This window comes from Corella eumyota, chromosome 4, assembly GCF_963082875.1.
Source record: "Corella eumyota chromosome 4, kaCorEumy4.1, whole genome shotgun sequence".
NCBI classification, from domain to species: Eukaryota; Metazoa; Chordata; class Ascidiacea; order Phlebobranchia; family Corellidae; genus Corella; species Corella eumyota.
In genome coordinates, this window is record NC_137493.1 from 12,281,165 (window position 1) to 12,304,780 (window position 23,616).

The 23,616-nt window shown below is 31.3% G+C and overlaps 2 protein-coding genes across 5 annotated transcripts in view; both read right to left on the minus strand.

The window, feature by feature from the left end:
- Nucleotides 1–1,065: 1,065 nt before the first annotated feature.
- On the minus strand, nt 1,066–11,508 carry LOC145750072 (cholinesterase-like). The gene is made up of 8 exons (XM_082566005.1): nt 10,532–11,508; nt 10,180–10,379; nt 8,757–8,995; nt 8,002–8,141; nt 3,023–3,447; nt 2,451–2,911; nt 2,135–2,334; nt 1,066–1,974 (listed from the first exon to the last, which is right to left on the minus strand). Exons 1-8 carry the CDS (start codon nt 11,148–11,150, stop codon nt 1,847–1,849), a joined length of 2,412 nt encoding a protein of 803 aa, XP_082422131.1. The 5' UTR covers nt 11,151–11,508; the 3' UTR covers nt 1,066–1,846.
- Nucleotides 11,509–13,541: 2,033 nt separating this feature from the next.
- LOC145749310 (uncharacterized) overlaps nt 13,542–23,616 on the minus strand; it is a 31,896-nt gene continuing 21,821 nt past the window's right edge. For 2 of the 4 annotated variants that reach the window (XM_082565039.1, XM_082565038.1), the window contains 8 exons: nt 21,655–21,783; nt 19,203–21,435; nt 18,882–18,943; nt 18,557–18,774; nt 18,117–18,396; nt 17,922–18,033; nt 16,998–17,564; nt 13,542–15,399 (listed from right to left, as the gene is read on the minus strand). In XM_082565039.1, coding sequence (XP_082421165.1) covers nt 14,624–15,399; nt 16,998–17,564; nt 17,922–18,033; nt 18,117–18,396; nt 18,557–18,774; nt 18,882–18,943; nt 19,203–21,435; nt 21,655–21,783 — 4,377 coding nt within the window. In that variant the 3' untranslated portion in view covers nt 13,542–14,623. Of the gene's footprint in view, nt 15,400–16,379; nt 16,575–16,997; nt 17,565–17,921; nt 18,034–18,116; nt 18,397–18,556; nt 18,775–18,881; nt 18,944–19,202; nt 21,436–21,654; nt 21,784–23,616 lie in introns of all 4 variants that reach the window. The other 2 variants (XM_082565040.1, XM_082565041.1) reach the window with 2 other exon arrangements.

A 23,616-nucleotide genomic window follows, 5' to 3' on the forward strand; every position in this document is an offset into this window, starting at 1 on the left:
TTCCAGTTATCAACTCTTAAACAAAAAAATCAATATCAGGTAAACAAAAAAAAAATAACAATTACATAAAACTGCTAAAATTAAAAACATTATTTAAATAAACCAACCTCTTAATAAATTAAGTTGATTCGTTAATCCCTGTAGAGCATCCCGATTGTCAGCACAAAGACATTCCCCGCAAGCCCCCTGTTCACCTTTTACCCCTTTTGGCCCCATTTTTCCCTGTCTTACCATTTGCTGGTTAGAACCCTGTTCGGGCGATGCTCTAGGAAGAGTTAAGCAAACTTCTTGGCACAAACATAAACCCAACATTGAAAAAATAAGAAAAATAAAAAAATTTCCTTGCAGAGTCATTTTATTTGACTACTTAAAACTAAATTCTAATATTTAAAATGTAATATTTTACAATATACAAATATTAAAATTCATATGCCTTGTACAATTTTTTAAACCACACTTAAATATTACCAATCTTTCATTTTATATTTAATATTTAACTGCAAAATTAATCGAATTTTGACATCAATTAATTTCTTTACATAATACCTATTGAATGGCAACATTCTTTATTATGAATTCTGTAACTGTATCTCTTTTAAGAGCAAAAAAGGCGGCTAGTATTTGCTGTAAATTTGTCGGATGCAAAAAGTAAAAATGAAATTTAACTGGTTTGCAATCAAGTTTTGGAGAAATTTAACAACAACAGCCGTAGGGCAGACGAACAAACAATTTTGTGAAGTGGATTAGTTTAAAAACTTATCATTTTGCAACTATTTTTACCACTGCAATTCTGTTTACTTGCGTAGTTGTGCTAAAAACAACGGTCTAAATAAGACAAAATCCGTTATTTTGTTATTAAGTTGAATGCCAACTTTTGTCACGATAAAAAGGTTACCCAATATAAAAACGGCTATAATTTCTAAATAACAGAACTTAGCCTAAATGGGGTTTGCTGTTCAAACGGCAAGCTCTTAAACAAGGCAAAATCCATTTTTATATACAGTCTAGCTAGAAATATATATAACAATTTAATGTTTTTGTTTAGTGTTTAAATATATTAGGTAATGTATTACAATCATATTGTTGTGACAAAATACCTTTAATTTTGAGTTAAAATATACGAGTTTTAGTAAACAGTAAATTGTATAAAACCAAATGCTTTTAACAAGTCAATTTTAAAATTAGTCACACAACATTATTGCAAAAAATATAACTGTAAATAAACAGTGCCCACTACACAACACTTTACGTATTAATATTCAAAGTTGTTAAAATTAATATAATTGAAGTATTTACAACGAGTTCTACTTATTACAAGTCTGACAACACCGATGCCGTAACTTTGCAGCCTGACAAGCAATTATGACGTAATAAGTACACTTTTGAAATCGATGATAAATTTATAGCATTGGAGTTTCCAGGCAAAATTGAAATCAATAACAGATTTCTTTAAGCCGTTTTGTATTGATCGGCGATCGCTTTCAGTCCTACTGCAAGTAAAACTAATCAAGTTATCTTCAATTTTAAAGCCACAACTTACAAATAGAATCAATACCACTTGGCCTTGTGTGTAAGGCTTAAATTAAATGCCTTGCTATTATCCAAACAATATTATTACGTAATTTATTTTTTCCGTTATATAAATTACTGTCAAGTTAAAAATGAATCACCATGTATGTATTTGAAATTACAAAATATTTATAATTTTACACAAATGCATTTACAAATTCGTCAAGGTGTTCCCCTTAAAAAAGAACGGAAAATTGTATATGTTTTTATACAGCTTCAAAACATTGAAACTAATTTTAATCTAAATTGCTCTACGGATATCCACAAGCAACATTTTTCAACTGAATAGATGTACAATCAAACCGGTTAAAAGAAAAACCAAAAAATCGAGCCTGGTTTTACTGACAGAACCGGTACTAACATTTAACACTGTAGGGGCACAAGAAGTCTGTGTTGAAAGTGCACCTTAAAATTAAAATTAAAAAAAACGTGAGTGCAAAATCGTGTAAAAAGAAAAACAAAAAGGAATTATATAATCTTAAACTTGTGAAAATTAAAACACGCTGTAAACTAAAACTTAAAAGTAAGTTATAACATTTTATTAGGGTAAAATAAATTTATTTACCTAAGTTTTTCTTCATTCTCGGAAAGTAGTCCTCCCAAAACGAGCAGTGGTGAAGTTGTGATTTAAAAGGCCGAGAATACATCGATGACGTATAGGTGACGTCATCTTTCGACTTGTCGCCGAGGACAAATATGTGTTTACTAAGAATCGTATAAGGTCTCCACATGTCATCTGAATTAACGACATCGCCATTCGGGTCTCTAAAAAAGATTTAAAAAACCATTAGTTATATTTTTAAAAGTTTATAAAGTATATTACCTTGCTACTCAAGTTATCTAAGATTTTTATCATGTAGAAGTTTTCTCTTTTTATTTACCCGTATTTAGCGAAATTGGCCCACAACTCCATCATCTCCATACTAAGATTCACCTCTTCTGAGGTGTAATTAAGACTTTTATTCAGCGGCAAGCCAAAAATAAACTCAATCTCATACCCGTGCATAACACCCATCCATTCTGGCCAAGGGTTATTTGAACTCCGGTGCACGAAATGGTAAAGGTACAAACCCCTTTTTTCTTCCACCCCGTTTAACATGTCCTTGACTAAAACCCTGTTTAAAAAACTCAAGGTCGGGCAAATAAAGTTAGAGTCGCCCACCATATCGTCAAGCCTGTTACGATAGAAAGCTTCTGCTGGCCCTCCATAGCGATTCATGTCGTTCAGTTCGTCTCCTCCTTTTCCATATATTGGGTAATACCCAATTGAAGTCGACCCGCCGTCGATATACTGAGTTTTGTTGGTGTCAACTGAATTGCTTGGCGGAAGTTTTTTTGGCTCCTGCGAGCATAAAAAAGATGAACAATGTAAAATCAGTAAATTCCTACAAATAAAGACACTATTTTGTTAAGTTTTTGCCTAAAAAATTCACCAAAAAATAGTTTATTTTACCTGCCCTCCGGTATAGACAAATTCAGCTGCTTCAGCCAACATTTTCAACTGATCAGGAGGTACGCCATCAGTGGTAAGTTTTAGCGCCCTCATCAGGCCATCTAAAAACTCCATTCGATCGATTTTACTGCCAGAAGTAAGATTAAAACCTGGCGACCCGTACACAAGAAAGTAATTGCCTTCGTTAGCGTTAAAACCTGCCATAATGTTAACATTGGTATTTAACAGACTTCTATGTTTCATGAGCAGCTTCGGGTCCGCTTTTAAGAACCGGCCGTCGATCACGGGCCCGCTGGGGAACCGGGCGGTACCGTACACTTCTAGATTCATTTCTATGTCGACTAAATCTTGGGGCGGAACTTCACGTAAACATTGAGCAACTGATATCATTGCTTCTTGGATCAATGTAGACGAAAAATCAATTTCTAAATTTAAATAAATTAAAGAAATTAAATTAAAAACTAGATTTATTTGATAAATAAAATATGGTTCGAAATCGTTTGATTCTTTTTTATAAATATAATTTATTTAGTAGGTTTATTAATTAAATGATAAATTTAAATACGAACTTTTTTATATTTAAACCTAATTTTAACAAACGAACACGCATTCATTGATATTGTAATAGAAAGGTGAACTAAATTTAAAAGCAAAATACCGATCTTAATTTGTTAGTAATCAAACGAGTATTAAAATATAATAATAACAAAACAATTAAAAAAAAAAAATTTACGCATTTTTGACTTATACTTTAACATTTTACTTAAATTTTCAACCAATTTTTTTTACTTTAATAGACAGCGAAAAGGACGATTTTTGACGGCGACCAGAACGCTATTAAATTATTCAAGCGTTAAACTCACACTGATTCGTTATTTAAAAAAAACTTAAATAATGATTAAACGATATTTATCTAGAGTTAAATCTTCATTTTAAATAGCAACATACAAAATAATAATACCAACAACATATTAAAATTTCAGAAAATTTAATCTTTAAATTTTAATAATAAAATATATTAATTAGTAATTAGTGACATTTAAATGTCGTAAATAGGAGGTTTGCGACTCGTTGGGATAATAACAAACATACTAAAAATTTAGAACTTTTAGTTTTAAAGAACAAAAGTTATCGTCTTTCAAAATTCGGTCAAATAAGAATAAAAACAATTATAAATATAATTTATTTAGTAGGTTTATTAATTAAATTATAAATTTAAATATGAACTTTTTTATATTTAAACCTAATTTTAACAAACGAACACGCACTCATTGATATTGTAATAGAAAAGTAAACTGAATTTAAAAGCAAAATACCGATCTTAATTTTTTAGTAATAACAAGTATTAAAACATAATAATAACAAAACAATTAAAAAAAATTTTACACATTTTTGACTTATATTTTAAAATTTTACTTAAATTTTCAACCAATTTTTTTTACTTTAATAGACAGCGAAAAGGACCGTTTTTGACGGCGACCAGAACGCTATTAAATTATTCAAGCGTTAAACTCACACTGATTCGTTATTTAAAAAAAACTTAAATAATGATTAAACGATATTTATCTAGAGTTAAATCTTCATTTTAAATAGCAACATACAAAATAATAATACCAACAACATATTAAAATTTCAGAAAATTTAATCTTTAAATTTTAATAATAAAATATATTAATTAGTAATTAGTGACATTTAAAAGTCGTAAATAGGAGGTTTGCGACTCGTTGGGATAATAACAAACATACTAAAAATTTAGAACTTTTAGTTTTAAAGAACAAAAGTTATCGTCTTTCAAAATTCGGTCAAATAAGAATAAAAACAACTAGATTTATTTGATAAATAAAATATGGTTCGAAATCGTTTGATTCTTTTTTATAAATATAATTTATTTAGTAGTTTTATTAATTAAATTATAAATTTAAATATGAACTTTTTTATTTTTAAACCTAATTTTAACAAACGAACACGCATTCATTGATATTGTAATAGAAAAGTAAACTAAATTTAAAAGCAAAATACCGATTTTAATTTTTTAGTAATTAAACAAGTATTAAAATATAATAATAACAAAACAATTAAAAAAAAAATTTTACACATTTTTGACTTATACTTTAACATTTTACTTAAATTTTCAACCAATATTTTTTACTTTAATTGACAGCGAAAAGGACGATTTTTGACGGCGACCAGAACGCTATTAAATTATTCAAGCGTTAAACTCACACTGATTCGTTATTTTATAAAAAAAAACTAAAATAATGATTAAACGATATTTAGCTAGAGTTAAATCTTCATTTTAAACAGCAACATACAAAATAATAATACCAACAATATATTAAAATTTCAGAAAATTTAATCTTTAAATTTTAATAATAAAATATATTAATTAGTAATTAGTGACATTTAAATGTCGTAAATAGGAGGTTTGCGATTCGTTGGGATAATAACAAACATACTAAAAATTTAGAACTTTTACTTTTAAAGAACAAAAGTTATCGTCTTTCAAAATTCGTCAAATAAGAATAAAAACAATAATAAATATAACTAGATTTATTTGATAAATAAAATATGGTTCGAAATCGTTTGATTCTTTTTTATAAATATAATTTATTTAGTAGGTTTATTAAATAAATTATAAATTTAAGTATTAACTTTTTTAAATTTAAACCTAATTTTAACAAACGAACACGCATTCATTGATATTGTAATATAAAAGTAAACTAAATTTAAAAGCAAAATACCGTTCTTAATTTTTGGTAATCAAACGAGTATTAAAATATAATAATAACAAAACAATTAAAAAAAAAATTTTACACATTTTCTACTTATACTTTAACATTTTACTTAAATTTTCAACCAATATATTTTACTTTAATGGACAGCGAAAAGGACGATTTTTGACGGCGACCAGAACGCTATTAAATTATTCAAGCGTTAAACTCACACTGATTCGTTATTTTATAAAAAACTAAAATAATGATTAAATGATATTTAGCTAGAGTTAAATCTTCATTTTAAATAGCAACATACAAAATAATAATACCAACAACATATTAAAATTTCAGAAAATTTAATCTTTAAATTTTAATAATAAAATATATTAATTAGTAATTAGTGACATTTAAATGTCGTAAATAGGAGGTTTGCGATTCGTTGGGATAATAACAAACATACTAAAAATTTAGAACTTTTACTTTTAAAGAACAAAAGTTATCGTCTTTCAAAATTTGTCAAATAAGAATAAAAACAATAATAAATACTAGATTTATTTGATAAATAAAATATGGTTCGAAATTATTTGATTCTTTTTTATAAATATAATTTATTTAGTAGGTTTATTAATTAAATTATAAATTTAAATATAAACTTTTGTATATTTAAACCTAATTTTAACAAGCGAACACGCAATTATTGATATTGTAATATAAAAGTAAACTAAATTTAAAAGCAAAATACCGATCTTAATTTTTTAGTAATCAAACAAGTATTAAAATATAATAATAACAAAACAATTAAAACAAAAATTTTACACATTTTTTACTTATACTTTAACATTTTACTTAAATTTTCAACCAATATTTTTTACTTTAATGGACAGCGAAAAGGACGATTTTTGACGGCGACCAGAACGCTATTAAATTATTCAAGCGTTAAACTCACACTGATTCATTATTTTATAAAAAACAAAAATAATGATTAAACGATATTTAGCTAGAGTTAAATCTTCATTTTAAATAGCAACATACAAAATAATAATACCAACAACATATTAAAATTTCAGCAAATTTAATCTTTAAATTTTAATAATAAAATATATTAATTAGTAATTAGTGATAATTAAATGTCGTTAATAGGAGGTTTGCGATTCGTTGGGATAATAACAAACATACTAAAAATTCAGAACTTTTAGTTTTAAAGAACAAAAGTTATCGTCTTTCAAAATTCGTCAAATAAGAATAAAAACAATAATAAATATAATGACAATAACAATATGTTTCGAAATCTAAGATTTCGAACCATAATAATGACAATAACAATATGTTTCGAAATCTAAGATTTCGAACCATAATGACAATAACAATATGTTTCGAAATCTAAGATTTCGAACCATAATTATAAATATAATTTATTTAGTAGGTTTATTAATTAAATTATAAATTTAAATATGAACTTTTTTATATTTAAACCTAATTTTAACAAACGAACACGCACTCATTGATATTGTAATAGAAAAGTAAACTGAATTTAAAAGCAAAATACCGATCTTAATTTTTTAGTAATAACAAGTATTAAAACATAATAATAACAAAACAATTAAAAAAAAATTTTACACATTTTTGACTTATATTTTAAAATTTTACTTAAATTTTCAACCAATATTTTTTACTTTAATAGACAGCGAAAAGGACGATTTTTGACGGCGACCAGAACGCTATTAAATTATTCAAGCGTTAAACTCACACTGATTCGTTATTTTATAAAAAAAATAAAATAATGATTAAACGATATTTAGCTAGAGTTAAATCTTCATTTTAAATAGCAACATACAAAATAATAATACCAACAACATATTAAAATTTCAGAAAATTTAATCTTTAAATTTTAAAATTAAAATATATTAATTAGTAATTAGTGACATTTAAATGTCGTTAATAGGAGGTTTGCGATTTGTTGGGATAATAACAAACATACTAAAAATTTAGAACTTTTAGTTTTAAAGAACAAAAGTTATCGTCTTTCAAAATTTGTCGATTAAGAATAAAAACAATAATAAATATAATGACAATAACAATATGTTTCGAAATCTAAGATTTCGAACCATAATAAATATATACATATTACATTGCACGGATGTGATTTAAATTGAATCAAAAAACTACAGGGTAAAGGCCAACGAGTTTTTACCCACTGCCTTATGTACAGTACTAAAAATAAGTACTTTAGGTATTATCGCTACGGACAAAATACAGTTTACCTACCTTCGTTTTGAATTATATCTAAATCTTTAGCCTTGGCGCAACTGCAGGCTCGTGCTAGTTTAATTGTCCTTCTTCTTGCTTCTTCGATTGGCAGAATCGTCCAAGGACTTAAAGCAGAAGCACTTTCCAGAATAACATTACTAAAAAAAAAACAATATTATTGCAGGTTCGGTATGCATGTTAGTTTAATAGCTGCAACGTAGTACATTGTAATTAATTGGCGATTAAGTTGACAAAGTTTTAAGACCCAATGAAAAATTTAGGATATGATCCTAACATTTGTGTAAAACTTTTTCCTTTTAATTATTTGAAAAGTTTGAGATAAACCTAAAAATTGAAATATTGTGAAAAATTAAAATAATTTTAAACACAAAAATCTCTTAAAAATCTTTAAATCTTAACAAGGTGATTAAAGTCTATTTCTATTTTGAAAAGATTTTCTTACACCTATATACATTGGTCTCTTTTAATATTTTACACAAGTTTGACAGCCCTAACAAAACTCAGTGCGATATCAGCTTTTGTTCGACATCAAAAATATGTTCTTAAGTGCTATTATTGTCATAATAAAACACAAATAAAACGAAAAGTTAAAATTATATTTTAATTTAGAAATTTTTAAAATACTATGTCAACACACTTCCATTGTTTTTTTTAAATTAAAATAATTACTGATATTTAATTTGCAAAATAAAGTAAAAAAATATCTGAATTTTTTTTAAGATTACAAAATGATACAAAATTTCAGGGTTTACCTAAAAAGTCCCTTCGACTCCTTAGAAAGCATGTGTAGAGCTATACTCGCTGCCCCAGCGCTTTCCCCAAACAAAGTAACCCTTTGCGGGTCACCCCCAAAATTCTCAATGTTGTCCCGGACCCATTCCAGGGCGAGCCTTTGGTCATATAACCCAGCGTTACCTGGAATTTCTTCAAAATCCCCTGTTGCGAGAAATCCAAGTGCGCCAATGCGATAGTTCATTGAAACAACGATTACCTAAAAGGTTAAAAAATTCAAAGTTAGTTTTTTACAAAAACAAATTTTAAGATTCTTGTTTTAAATTGTATGACATTTTTTGTTAAAACACAAAATAAATAGCATAGTGCTAATATTAAAGTAATTAATAACTTTCGGTTAAAATTTCAAAAAAATATGCCATGAAAGGGTGTTACCTTTTATTTATGATTTGTTTATTGATTCAAACAAATCAATCAAAAAACGTGATCGACAATAAGCTTAACTTTTATTTGTGGTATAAATCGGACATAATTTAGCGTAGAAAAAACAGTACTCTTTAATTTTTTTATGTATATACAAAAATTTGCAAAAAATTCGCAGCAAATTACCCAAACCCTTTTTAACGCTTACAATTTTTAGCAAAACACCTTTTTTGCAAAATTTCGTTGAAAATCTACACACCTAAGATATTATATTTGCGTTCGGAACCTTTTAAGTTATAATTGTTAAAGAATTTGGCCAAAGGCGACATTTTTTGATTGAAATGTTTACAAATTTACGCTGCAAATTATTTCTTAATATAATCATTTTTACCACAAAAACCTATTTTACATAAACTTAAATTAATTCGATTTTTAAAAAAGTAGCCAAATTACTTTTTACAATTTTTCTTATAGTATATTGTTTAAACGCCTTTAAAACGGAAAACTTAAAATTAATGTATTTATGTTAAATAGACTTGTCAATAAAAAACAACTTTATATTGTGAATTTGACATACCCAAATATAAAAATAGATCCAATTGTTTGCAATAAAAACATATTGTCTTAAAATCACATTAGTCTTTAAAACTTTATTTTAAACAAATTTAAATTTATCAGCGACAAAAATCTTAATTACAACTCTATACTGCATGTTGTCTATAAATTGCGTTTTTTGAAATCCATAGTTTAAGCCCTAATGCCGGCATATAGGCGTACTAAAACATTTTGCTTGTATTTATTTTAGGCTTAGTATAAAATTATTAAACTAACATCAAAAAAAAGTTTACAAATAAAAAAGTTTTTTTCATACGAAAAAGATAAAGGTTTCACATAAAGTACCTTTTTACACATTTCAAGATATTTTAAATTCGTTTAAAAAAAACAGACAAATAATCTTTTTATAATAGGCCGTAAAACGAACTTTTAGAATTACAAATTATATATTTTAAAAAATCTTACTTCTTGTGTAGCGGACAACCATTTTCCATCATAAAGATCGAGAGAGGATGTACCGCTGTAAAACCCACCTCCGTATATCCATACCATTACCGGGTACTTTTCGATGACCCCTAACCTGCTATTAGGAGCCCAGACATTGAGGTAAAGGCAGTCCTCGCTGGTGGGTGTGTTGGGATTCCACATTTCTGTACCCCTGAAATCTTCAACAACAAAAAAAGATTGTGAATGTGAATTAGTATAATCAATCATACCTAACATTATCTTAAATCTTGAATTGTATAAAAAAAAATCCGTCTATGACTTGAAATAATATTTAAATAATATAAAAACTATGTATAAATATAAATTGTACATGAAAATGTGCTGTTAAACGTCATATCCCGCCATTGCACGCATGTTGCCGAATATTCCAGTGCATCCCGACAACTTGGCCAAGGCTCGGCCGGCAAAGGGTGTTTAAAACGCCGCGAACCGACCGGCGCTTTTCCGTACTGGATTCCAAGATAAACATCCACTTTTTTTGAAGGTACAACTTCTATAACCCGGCCCCTGACCTCGCCTAAAGTTGTTAAAGTCCTTTTAAATTCACCAGTTCCACCCGAACAAGGTACAGCAGTTGTACTTTCGACAGTAGTAGTTGCAGGCTGACTAGTTTTCGCTATTGTGAAATCAGTTACATTAAGTTTTGGAATCTCTTCCGTCAAATTAGCTACCGGTAAAAGTTCAGGCAAGCTTACAGTAGTTGTTAAAGCCTTAGTTGTGGGCTCAGCAGTAGTTAAAATAGTAGTAGTTTTCATGTGCCGACGTCTGTGGTGCCTTCTTGAACCACCTCTTGGTGAACTAGTACCTTCGGCATTCTGTATGTTCTTACGCTTTTTAAAACTAGTCTTTTTAGCGTGTACGGACGCTATAATAAGCAGGCCTAAAAGTAAGGCGAGAAACAAAGTGCGCTGAAATTTCGGCGTAGACATTCTTCAGCAATTCAAAATCCACGTACTGTGCCTGTGCGGCCAATCAGAGGAATAAATGCAGAGCTGTGCCTACAAACCAACCATGCCAAGCGTTTATCGATCAGAAGCTGGCAACTTTAGTGGGCTCGCTTTAATCAGGCTAACCATAAAAGCCCTATACATCATTGATCCAATGTTCCTGTTTCAATTTAAACGTTAAAACTAATAGTGGAAAATCTTTAATTGAATTAAAAAACCTTCTGACATGCCTAAACTAATTTTAGAATTGCCTAGATGTGTTTTGTTTCCATTTTAAGTGTACTTAAAACGTGTATTTGTTTTCTCTTTTTAATTGACATTTCACTAGAATGACTGATAGAATTTATACAGCCTACAAAAAACTAAAGTTATATACCATCTTAAAATAAACAAACTATTTAAAAAAGTGTGCCTAATTAATCTGCATTAATTGCACATCTTCTGTTTAAAGAGCTACCTACTTATGCTATAATGATCTGTAACTAGCACAGTTCTAACACCTGGTATAGAAGATTACCAACGATGCGTTAGACCATCACTAACACATATTTATTTATAAAATCGTTACGATAGGCCAGCCTGTTTGCTGGTTTGATACGCGAGGTGTATAAAATCTATATTTTCTCGACAATTTCAATCAAAGGAACACCCTTGAGATTTGAAAAGGTAGATTTGATCTACGATCTCTTTTTATCCTTTTTGATAGATATATTGGCATAAGAAAACACAAATTCAAAGCCCTACATTAAATATTAACTTTGTCAATAAAATATAACATACTAATTTAAACCCTAGTCTTATAAGCCTTATTGGCAAGCGACTGAAAAGTTAATACTATCAACTTTATAAAAAAAATCGAACTTCAAATTAAACTGTAGTCAATTCTGCAAAGTTGTATATTAATTACGTTTTTAAACATAAACTGTATACCTATTACTTAAAAATATTTGACAATTAAATTTTTTTTTCGCATATTCAATCACTATTAAACGACTTGATTGTGACTAATAATGAATTATTGAATTGATGAAAGCCCGAAGTCAGCTTTCACCTTTTCAACGCCCTATTTTATTATTATAAAGCACCTAAACGCTGCCAAAGTTTAAGTTTTAAATTCAATTGCTAACATAAATCACACGTTATTTTTTAAATGTAAAACCAAGTGCAGATCAAATTTTGTCACACTGAACATATTATAGTTTATAACTTACAACAAATAGGCCAAAAAAATGCGTATACCGTATATAGATATAACGTGTATGCATATTGCCTGATAAAATCGATATAAAAATATAGATTGATTAAAAAGCATTTTAAGCTAAACGACCCATAAACCTGTCAATAAAATGGCACATTAAAGATAATGCTTTAGTCAACTGCACATGTTTTTAAAACACGCACTCTAATTCTATAAAGTTGTCTTTCAAACAAATAGTATTATAGCATTTGTATTTTTAAAAAAGAAAAGGCCAAAAAATCGTATTTTTATATACTGAAGGTTAAAGGTACACGTTACAGAAGACATTTAAAAAACAACTTTGGAAATTCCTTACAAAATACGTCAAAAAACGGTGTTGCCATGACAGACACTTACCTGTACCAACAAGGCTCAAATCTTAACATTTCACCAATCCAAATAAAAACCAAACTATTTCGAATTGAATCACAGCTTCACGGAGTTTAAATTACGACCGAAAAATTTGCACGTCGCACGGGTATTACTTAATGCCTAATTACCCGTGCCCGCTGTAGCTAAGATGTGTTATTATGTCAACTGTCAGGTCGTATTTGGCACGCGCTTTTAAAGCGATGCTGAATTTTTTGGTGTTTTAAAGATTAACGAGATAACCCTTTTACGAAAATTGAAAAAAATAAACATAAAACGATAAAGTGTTTACCTGTTATTTGCTGGCATATTTTTTAAACACTAAAAAAGTTTTTATATGCTGTAAATTTCAACTTGCAATAACTTTAATTTTTGAATTTTTATAGTTGTATTGTATAAAATAGTCGCGGTTAGAATTGATTGTTTTTTAATAATTTAAATACTATACTACTAATTAATAGATGTTTGCTTGTACATTAAAATTTTGACATAGCCTAAAATTAAACTGATGATTAAGTGTTGGCTCGAAAGAAGTTTATAGTGTTTACTTGATGACGCTAAAACATGACAGCACTGGGGATCGAACCTAAGATAATAACACTGATAAGAAACACTGTTAAATTTTTCTGACTGTTGATTAAAATCTAAAAGTTAATTAAGCTTTTAAACTCTGACAATTGTTTATCAAAAGAACAAAAATAAAACAAGACTTGTTTAAAATTTAATTTCTGTTTGTTTTTTTGAAAACAAAAAACAATAACAAAAAATGAATTTGAAACCTTTTATTGTCGAGAAACGCGAAACAAAAATGAGAAAAAAAAATCGGCAAGAAAATAAAAAGCCCCCGAAAGCATTCCACGAACAAATAAACCGTCTGATGACGTCACCAGTATGGTGATGTCATTGGCACTATACAATGGTTAACAGCCAAACAAAACAAGCCCAAAAATTTTCAACAAAAAATGTTACATTTTCAAATTTTTTCTGAAAATTTAGAAGACCAAATTTTTTGAATAAATAAATTTGTGTGATGTGTAGAAAGCAACATTAACTGTAAAACAACTTAAAAGTGCATTGGGTGAATTATTAGCGTTGGAAAGAGCTATTATAGACGGAAACAGTGATGTTTTTGGAATAACTAAGCATTTTTATGAACCGAGAAGGTGGTTTTATCGTTGGTGTTAAAGTCAATTTTCGTTCGCTTATCACTTTTTTATGATCGTCAGAACCCTAATTGTGACGTCATTCATAGGGGCACCCTAACCCGTCGCGTGACAAAAAGAAAAACAAGAATAGAATTTACAAAAAAAAAACTTGCTAAAATAATTAAATCGCTGAAATACTTATATGGTATATTAAAGAACTATAAATTTTTTGCCAATTATAAATAAGGAAAACGACCTAGAAATAAATTAAAAAAGCCTACATTGCAGGAGAATCCCCTTACGCCTAGTTTGGAACAAAAAAACGCCTATAATATATAAATTAGTGAAAAAAAAGCAAGCTAGGGTGTATAATATAACAAAGATAGATATTACCAAACGCTTTGAATTAGACAGTAACGCAAACTCCTTAAACGGGTATATATGTAATAAGAAATGTCTATGCGACGTAAATAACTTAAACAAAAGGATTAATAATAACCGTCTCGAATGAATATAAGGCTTATAGTAATATAAACAAAAACCACAACTATAATAATTAGAAAGAAAATAGTAAAAAATAATAAAATGAACTATAGCAGCATATCAGCCGTTTGCTGCGAACCTTTCCGCACCCTCGCTAAGCGCTCTGACGTCATGTGTAGATTCTAAAGTGACGTCACTGCCACCGTTATTTTGTCGTGACGTCACGCCGGCCTGTGTGATGACCGCTCGGACGTGTTACTGACAGTTTCCCAGTCTTCCTGCAAGTCCTTTACTGCTCGTGGGGGTAACCTTGAAACAGGGGGGTTAAACCCGTCGCTAGAGGCGCTCTGATCAAATGACGCCGCTCTTGGGTCATAAGGGGCGGCAGGAGGGGGGTGAGCGGGGTGATGCGCGCGCATGTCCATCGGGGGATAAACGAGGGCGGGTTGACGGAAAAAGTGATTCGCCCATTGCGAAACCATCATGGGTTGTTGTGTAGGGGGATACCCGTTGGCGCCGTGGTAGGTCATGTACGTGACAGGTAACATGTAGGGACGGTATGAAGGGTTCGACGAGGACCCTCCTGTCGATCTTCTACGGTTTGTGACGTCATCACGCGGCGCGGTGTTGGCGGTGGATCGAGACGTGTCATACCCGCTGTCGTTACGTTTTGCACGCTCGTTTGGGGCAGGGTTGGCACTCTCGGGTACTTCCCCCGTTCTGTGAGGATATGGGGCTCCTTCCATGGGTAACCCTCCGATCACGTACTGACCAGGGTGATGAGGTTGTGGATTTCCTGGGTGAGGAGCTAAAATGGGAGTCGGATAACCCCATGAAGCAGGGTTCTCCGGGTGACTATTGTTCGAGTTGGGGTTATAAAATGCCCCCTGGTGAGCCAAGCGAATGACATGAGGTGGGTTCGATGTAGATGGGGGCATGTACCCAGGTGGGTAAGCAACTGTGTAAGATGGGTGAGGCTCGGTCGGTTTGCTGGTGTCTGTAAGCATAAAAATAAAAATTTAAAATTGAATTTAAAAGTCTAAAAAGTTGAAAAAAAATTTTTTTTTCAAGTTAATATATATTATACGTTTAATTTAAACTTAAAACAAAAAAATGTACAATCTTTATAGTAGTTACATTTAAAATAATCAAGTTTATTTTACATGCATGATATGATGTTGATCATACATGCAAACTTATTTAATAACACTTTGTATAAATTCAAATTTTTTTTTTTTTTTTTTTTAAAATATTCATTTCTTTTAGTACCTTACATATTACAATTTTAACCTTAAATGTATATAAGCAAGCTAATTTAAAGCATCTAAGAGCTGGCAATTTTTTAAAAACATAATGAATTAAATTTAAACATGCAAATTACGTTTTAAATGGATATGCAATTAAAAGCTCCTAATTCCAAAATTCTAGCATTTCAAAATGGTTCATTTACAATCAATGTAAGCAACTCATGCATACACTTAATTAAAATAATGCAATAAAATTGATTAAAATGATATCAAAATTAGTAAATAGAAAGATAATTTTATGGTTTTTATGAGAAAGAGAGAAAAAAAAGTTAGAGAAAAAGGCGTTTTATGAGAAAAAAGAACTTCAAATCTCTCACCAAATCAGAAAGAGAAAGTTAAGAAAAGAAGAAGAATTCGGCTAAAAAGTTCAAATTTTAAACACAGTTTAAATAAGTTAAATAAATTACAAAGTTTTCTACCCATAACCTTTAAAAATAGAAAAACAAGGCTTTTGTTAGTTTTCATATTTTTTGGGATCAAAATTTTTGAATTTAAATTTGAAATCAATTCACAGAAACACATACACACAGCATTTTAACAAATTAAATCGAATATTACCGTTTCAAAAAACTCAAACATTTTCAATCATGCCTCAAAAATGATAAATTAAATTTCTACACATTTATGAAATCATCTAAATGACATCATAGCCCCCTAAAACTACCCCCACCTTCTTGGGTTAGTCTGTCCCATGACCCACTTCCGTTAAGCGAGGAGTTAAAACTCCCCATTGCTGTCAGGGGACCCCGTTCGATAGGAATGTCCCCTGGGGTTATTTTGGAAACCGGGGCAACGGCAGACTGTCGTCGGAGTAGTCGCAATGAGGCGGGTCTCTTATTTCGATAGCGACCCCCGTTAAATTCACCTGTTATTATAACAACAGGAAAAATAAAATAATGTTGATTTAAAAACTCAAAATTAAATAAAAAGATTGCATTTTCATCGAATTGCTAAAAATTAGGCCAACAAACAAAACTAAAATTTACAAAAAGTAATCTTAATTGCCGAAGCAAATACTTATAGGAAACTCTTTCGCTTGCAAAAAATAAAACATATCATGCTTATCCACCTCATAAAAAGCTTATGCTTAGCAATGGCACAAACCCGATTAAAAATTCAAACCAATTGCAAGAAACATTGCTTAAAATACATAAAAAACTAAGAAACATATCATAGCAACATTCAAAAAGTCGAAAAATATCAAATTTTTTGGCTTAAATCAATAACGTCAATATCACGACAAGAGACAAGGTTTCCAAAAAGAAAAACAAATGGCAGAAAAAATAACCTTCAGTAACTTCTTTAATTAATTTTTGATGGGAATTAAAATTCGGATCAACATTGGAATTCACTGGGCCTCTCTTGCTTGAGTTTAAGGAGAGTCCGGATGCAGGTAAGGAGCTATGTGAAGAGGCATCGCTCCATCTTCTTTGATTTTCGGTGACGAATTTTTGCAAAATCGGAGAAGATTTTATCAGGCAAGTTTTCCTCATCAGCTCAGCAGGATTTTCACTCCATCGTCTTGCAGATGGGTCGAAATTGGGAGGAGGAAGAATGTGCTCCTCCTGAGAAAGAATGGAGAAGTTTCTCCAAGGAGAAACAGATGAAGAAGAAGTCTTTTTATTGCAAAGGTGATTATCCAAAGACAACTTATTTGTTGATCGATTGAAAACAGGAGTAGAACAATGAGCTTCACGATAAAAGTTTTTTAAATTATTTTCATGAATGTTTGAGTTATTATCTTTGTTAGAATTAACTGCATCATAAAATGACTCTTTGTTGAAGCATTCTGAAATCTCTTCTTGATTTTGAAAATAATGCTGACAATGAGAAGAATTTGTCGGAATTTTGAAACCTTATTATTCAAAATCAGAATCATAAGAAAGAAAAATTAACAAAAAAATTCACATTTTTATCAAAGAATCACAATATTTTCAATTGAATTAAATATTCAAATGCAGATGACAACACAAAACATAAAAATGCCCGTTTATTTAATCATGGAAAATACGTTACCTTTTTATTTTAAAAATCTTTCCACGATAGCAATTCATAATACACAAAAATTAGTATTTTTGTTTAGATGTTAATCAAAATAAATAAGCTAGTAAATAAAGGTACTTAAAATATTCTGCATACTTGTTAAAAAAGGGTTAAAATATTATATGTTAGGGGTGACTAAATTTAGGGTGAAATATTTTATAATTCTTACCAGTTAAAGAACTTTCGTGAACGATAGTAGACCTCGAGGTGGATTCCCCTATTTTTTGGGGCTGGGGGTTGACCAGTTTACCCCGTTCAACTACAGGGTCTTGTTGAAAAGCCTAAATAAAAAATCTGATATAAATAAACTGTCAAAAATTAGAACATCTTAAAATTCAAAAAAATTATTGAAATTTTAACAAACCTGGGGGGTGGGGTTACAGTAACCCTCTTGGGGATATCCAGTCTGGGTCACAGGGTTCACCCTACTTGGGGCTGGCTCGGCTGGGTAAGCAAAAGAGCTGGGTTCAATTTGTGGAACCCTGGCATAGGTCATATCTGGGTGAGATTGTGATCCCATCGGGGGTTGTTGTTGTTGCTGTTTTTGTGCTTGTAGTTTAATTCGCTGTCGCTTTTTTGTTTTGCGAAGACGATCGAGCTGCAGTCGATGTTTTTTGATCAGGGCTTCAATTTCCCGCTGATGTCTGCAAAAAAATAAAGTTTTAAAATTTTAAAAATCAAAAAGTTTTTAAGATTCTTTAAAAAACTTTTTTTTGCTAATTTTTTTAAATTTTACCAAGAATTTTAAATTTCAGCATTTTTAAATATTTGTTTGTAAAAATTTATTATTAAAAACAACGAAACCTCTTAATCAGATCTTTGAAGTCGATGTCACCTTCTACATCCTCAAACTCCGGATCATCTTCACTCAGATCTCCATACTGTGATCTCGTAGGCGACTCTAGCAACCTCCTCTTTTCCAATCCCATTTTTGGATGAGAAAGATCACTAGGATGAGGCATATTGGAAATTGGGGTCACTAAGGGTATGGGGCCCACCACAGCAGGGGTTTGAATGGGGACCTAAAAAAAATTTAATTATTTTTTATTAGAAATTATAAGGGTTTGATATTTTTGTTTTTTACTAAAAAAAAATAATATTTAGAAATTATATTAGAAAGAGGATTTACCTGTCTTGGGCGTTTTTCTGATAAATCCAACACATTTTCTTGGTGAATACCTTGATCAGAGCCTAAAATTATTAAACAAAAAATTAAAAAACATTTCAACAATTTAAATACAAAAATATACATTTATCATTATTATCTACATAATAAAGCTTTTTAGACAGTTAAGTCAATCTTATTGGGCAATAAAATAAAAAATGCTGCTAGTGGTGCACAGGTAAATTCCAACAGACATATATTATTTGAGAGTTGCAATCATATTTTAGTGCAGCCCATAAGAGTAAGTATGCAATTAACTAGTTTAAATAATTTAATTTGTGGTACCCATATATGATGATGCACTTTTCTCACTGTTGTTGCTGAAAGTCCTTGCTCTTTGCTGTTGAGATATACCAGCTAAATCCACGCTCTCAGGAGCCAGTTTGTAGCCGGACGAGAAATGACCAGATTGCATTAGAGGTAAGGATGGATAAGGCATTCCCTCAAATCCAGGCTCTGTATATATCCTTTCATTACCTGGTAGGTCTTGAGCAGTTTGACTAAATGGGTACATGTGAGGGCCTGCCATGTATGCTACTTTGTCGTTATATGCCATACTGTCTGAGAACGAAGTTGTAAAATACATGGGGTTCATTGAACTAAGATACCCTGGGTTAGTATTAGGGTTTGTATAGGAACTGTCATTGATCTCCGATGCATCCAATATGCTATCCTGGGTGTTAATTTCTTCGGTTTGAGACTGTGGAGCTTTTGTGGGCGTAGATTGTTTGTCAGAATCAAAACTATATTTTCTCTGAGCGGTTGAGTTATCCTTATCTATATCTAAAGCCCTTGCAACGTGGAATCTCCCAATTTTTTGTGTAGGCGACGGGTTGCCATCGTTTTCAGTAACTCTAATTTCTGCAACATCACCCTGGGTATCACTTTGCTCAACAGAAGATAAGTTGTCAACAACAGGAGTGGTCTCCTGAACCTTAATTACTTGAAATCGGCTAAATCTCGAAGGAGCAGGAGTGTTGACGACACTATTCGCAGCCGAGTTGAATGGCTCATAAGGTGATAACACCTCGTCGTACACAGCGTCAGCAGTTGATTGATAAGAAGACACAGAGCCTACTACACTTTCAGTGTCCGACACCTTGTTTGTGTCATTGACAATTGGGACACCATCAGACGCACTTCCTGACGATGCAATTTCATCGACTGAAGGCAGCTTGGCATGAAATCCTTGGCCAGTTGCTGTATTGGGTGGAATTATAGTGGAAGTGTCAATAGAGCTGTGAGTCGACATGACTAAATCAATTGGTTGAATGGTGTCTGTGGATTCATTTGTGAGATTCGTGTTACTCTCTATACCACTGGTAATACTTCCTTGACTAGATTTTTCAGGGTGTTCATAGGGGAGCTGCTGAGTATGCTCTATTGATGTGTTCGGATCGTAAGTCTCAGATATCGCTACTGGAATCACAACAGGCACGACACCGATTACCGCTGCCTCCTGTGTGGCACTTATGTTATGTTGATGTGCCAATATCGCCGTCAGCTCTTTGTCCAAATCATTCATCAGATTTTTGCTTTTCCCTTTTCCTGTTTGATGCACAATCGGTTGGTGAACTACTTGTTGGGGTTTTGGCGTCTGGGGTTGCGATGATGGGGGTAAACTACCCTCTGAACTAGGGGTCTCAACTTCTGGGATACTTTTCACGGTATCAGTATGAGAGTACGATGACCCGAAACCGTTTTCACTGTTGGCATCAATGTCAGGGTTGGAAACCCCTTCAGTAACATACTTAACCTCATCTTGTACATCCAACATTGGATCTTGTGCTATTTGTTGTGCAGCGTCGCCATGAGAAGTTACAGGCACCGAGAAGGAATTATTTAAACCTTGGACAGTTGTGTTCGATGTGACTGTAAACTGACCGTTAAACGCGTTGTTATTGCCTGTGGAAGATATCATTTGAGATGCGGTAACGATAGTAGAAGAGTTTTGAACAGTCACACCAGAAGAACTCACACTGCCGATGCTCCCCAAACTGGCCACACTTGATCCACTTGGCGATCTTTGTAAGGCAAAGCCATGTGTTGTGTTACCAAGGGTGTTACTATCAACTGGTTTACTTTGTATTAGTGTCTCGCTAGCTGTAGGTGTAACAGAAGGCTGGATACTCGATGTAGGCGAACTTATTACAGATTCTAGTTGCTGTTCAGCAGTTAGATCGCCTCTAGGCGAGCCTAAAATCGATCCAGCCTCACTGCCGTTAATTTCGTCTAATTTTCCGCCACTTGGTTGTACATCCGTCTCTTTAGCGCCGTCTGACGGCGGCAGCGATGTGGTTGAAACCGATTCCGAAAGCGGCAAAAGCGAGGAATTGTAAGCGACCATTTTTTCCTTCAAAAGATCGACATCTATCGTGCCCGACTCCATTAATTTTTTGGTGTACACGCAGACCTGAGCTAACTCGCCCTCGAACGCCACCTTGTGCTTTTCTTTTAGGTAGTTTGCCTGGTTCATTTTATCAGCGATTTCTTCTGGCGTGTCCTCATCAATTATAAACTAAAAAAAAGAAAAAAATTAAATAAATATTGACCAAAAGATTTATTAAATGTTTCAATTACTCAACTTAAAAATAAAAAAAATATTTTATAAACGTATAATATATAGTTCAACAAAATTTTAAAAAACATTAAAAAATAAATAAACAACAAAAATTGTCCAAAAATTTAGTAATTGTAACATAAAAAAAATTTAAAATAATTTTTAAAGCGTTTCTACCTTAAAAGTAACAGTTTTTAGGTTGTTATGGGTAGTTAGTTGACATTCGACTTCGACTTGGTTGTCTTCTGTAGTCACCAAGTTTAGGATCGATAATTTCGGTTTTCCGTCGAATTCTCCTTTACGTACCTGTAATATTTCATCATAATACCTGAATACGTCACTATGAGATAGTGAAATTAAACTTATATCTAAAGCAGTCATCCCTAATCTAAATTGAGTTATTTTTTTAAGTTTTAAGTTATTTTTTAAATTTTTATTTTAATTTTTGATAATTTATAAAATTAAAAAGCCTATAAAAGCCTATATAACCTTTTTTTTCTATTTTAACATTTAAAAAAAAACTCCAATTAAATTGAACTAAAAAATGCACCAAAATCTAGATCTTAACATTTTATAAGTCGGCTGTAATTTTATGTAAAAAAAAAAAAAATTTAAAAACTCTCGAAAGCTACCCAAACCCCTTTAGCGAAATTGAGCAAATATTGCAAATAAAATTCTGTCTATACGTTTAAGTATGCGACTAACTATCAAAGTGTTTTTTCCCCTAAAAATTTAAACCTTTGCTTTATTTAGAAAAAAAATAAATCTGTTAAACAAATCGCTGGACTTGGTCGAACGCTTTACAACTTTAGACGAAATAAACAAAAACATTAAAGAAAACGATGCGGCTAGGAAGTCGTAAGTGTGACGTCATCAAACTAATTGTGACGTGAACAATAAAAGTTTTGTCTTAATGAGCGCTAACTGGTGACTTCGCAGCCTTGTTAGTACTTTACGACCCTCAAAATTTGACAAAAATTGCCGTTAACTACGCTTATACCTATTCTAAATAATTAAACTCTAAACAGTCCTCTTATATATCCTACCACTGCACCCTTATAAACATCAATCTGATTTTAATTCCCCAATAATCCATATTTAAGCCTTGCCTAAACAAATAGGCGCGTTATGACACCGTAGTAGCCTTTCTCGGCAATCAAATACTACATATCAACACCTAAAGATTAACAATAAATCACACGTAATATGGCATTCGACCTCTAGCTTTTAATACGGCCCCGCGTTTATATCGCAATGAATAACATAGCGTATAACGTTACATAGGCGAGCGATTATTATTTCCCTATTGAATAGGGTGAACATGCCGCACAAATGAAGTTTCGTTTTGCGTATTGATTTCCATTGATTTTCGTTCGGCCGAGGTGTATGATGGGCAAATTGTCAATCAGTGATTACATAAGTTTGATCGAAAATTAAAAGACCGCTTCACCTTGTCGTGAATCGATAAGCAATTAGATATGAGGTTAAGGGTTAAGGTATGACACAGTGATTTGGTGCTTCGTCGCATAGTAAATTAATGCATGCCCATTTTGCAATAATCGATATCAAAATACTTGAAGATTTTTAAATTTATTGGTCTCGTGATAATGTTAGTTCGTAACTTGCCGCTGCTAGTAAACGCTAGACTCAATAATAAACAAAGAAGACTCAAAAAGGCCAACTTGAAAAAAACGACCCAAAAAATAGCCAGAATTAAGTTTACGACCCCAGGATCAGGAATTAAAGCTTAGGCCCACAGTCAGCATTTGCAAACTAGTATTGTGGGAATTTACCTCCGTCAAAGCCTTATTCAAATCACAACAGCATGCCAGAAATCCTACTGTCATAACATAGTCGCAACTCATAACTTATATTTGTGCTCGCAATAGCTCACCTTCGCACCACAAACACCAATTTTTTTATTTTGTAGACCTTTAAATTGTACGTAATTATGCATATCAGGGAACGAAATAACGGGTCGCTATTCGCTAAAAGCGAATCGTTTATTAAAATCAGCGAATCGTTTTTTACAAATATATTAGAAATAGAGAATCAACCAAAAAAGGTTCAGGCAATAATAAAACTTTCGTGTATATTTGTGTATTGTTACAATCTATTTTAAACCGGTTTCACACTAAT

Bases quoted from the DNA above. Each gene is read 5' to 3' on its own strand.
- LOC145750072 (XM_082566005.1), bottom strand. From the start codon at position 11,150: ATGTCTACGCCGAAATTTCAGCGCACTTTGTTTCTCGCCTTACTTTTA. The intron at 2,912-3,022 runs GTAAAATAAACT...TTATGCTCGCAG, and splicing joins TTGTCTATACCGGAGGGCAG to GAGCCAAAAAAACTTCCGCC. The intron at 1,975-2,134 runs GTAAATAAATTT...TTTAATTTTAAG, and splicing joins GAGAATGAAGAAAAACTTAG to GTGCACTTTCAACACAGACT.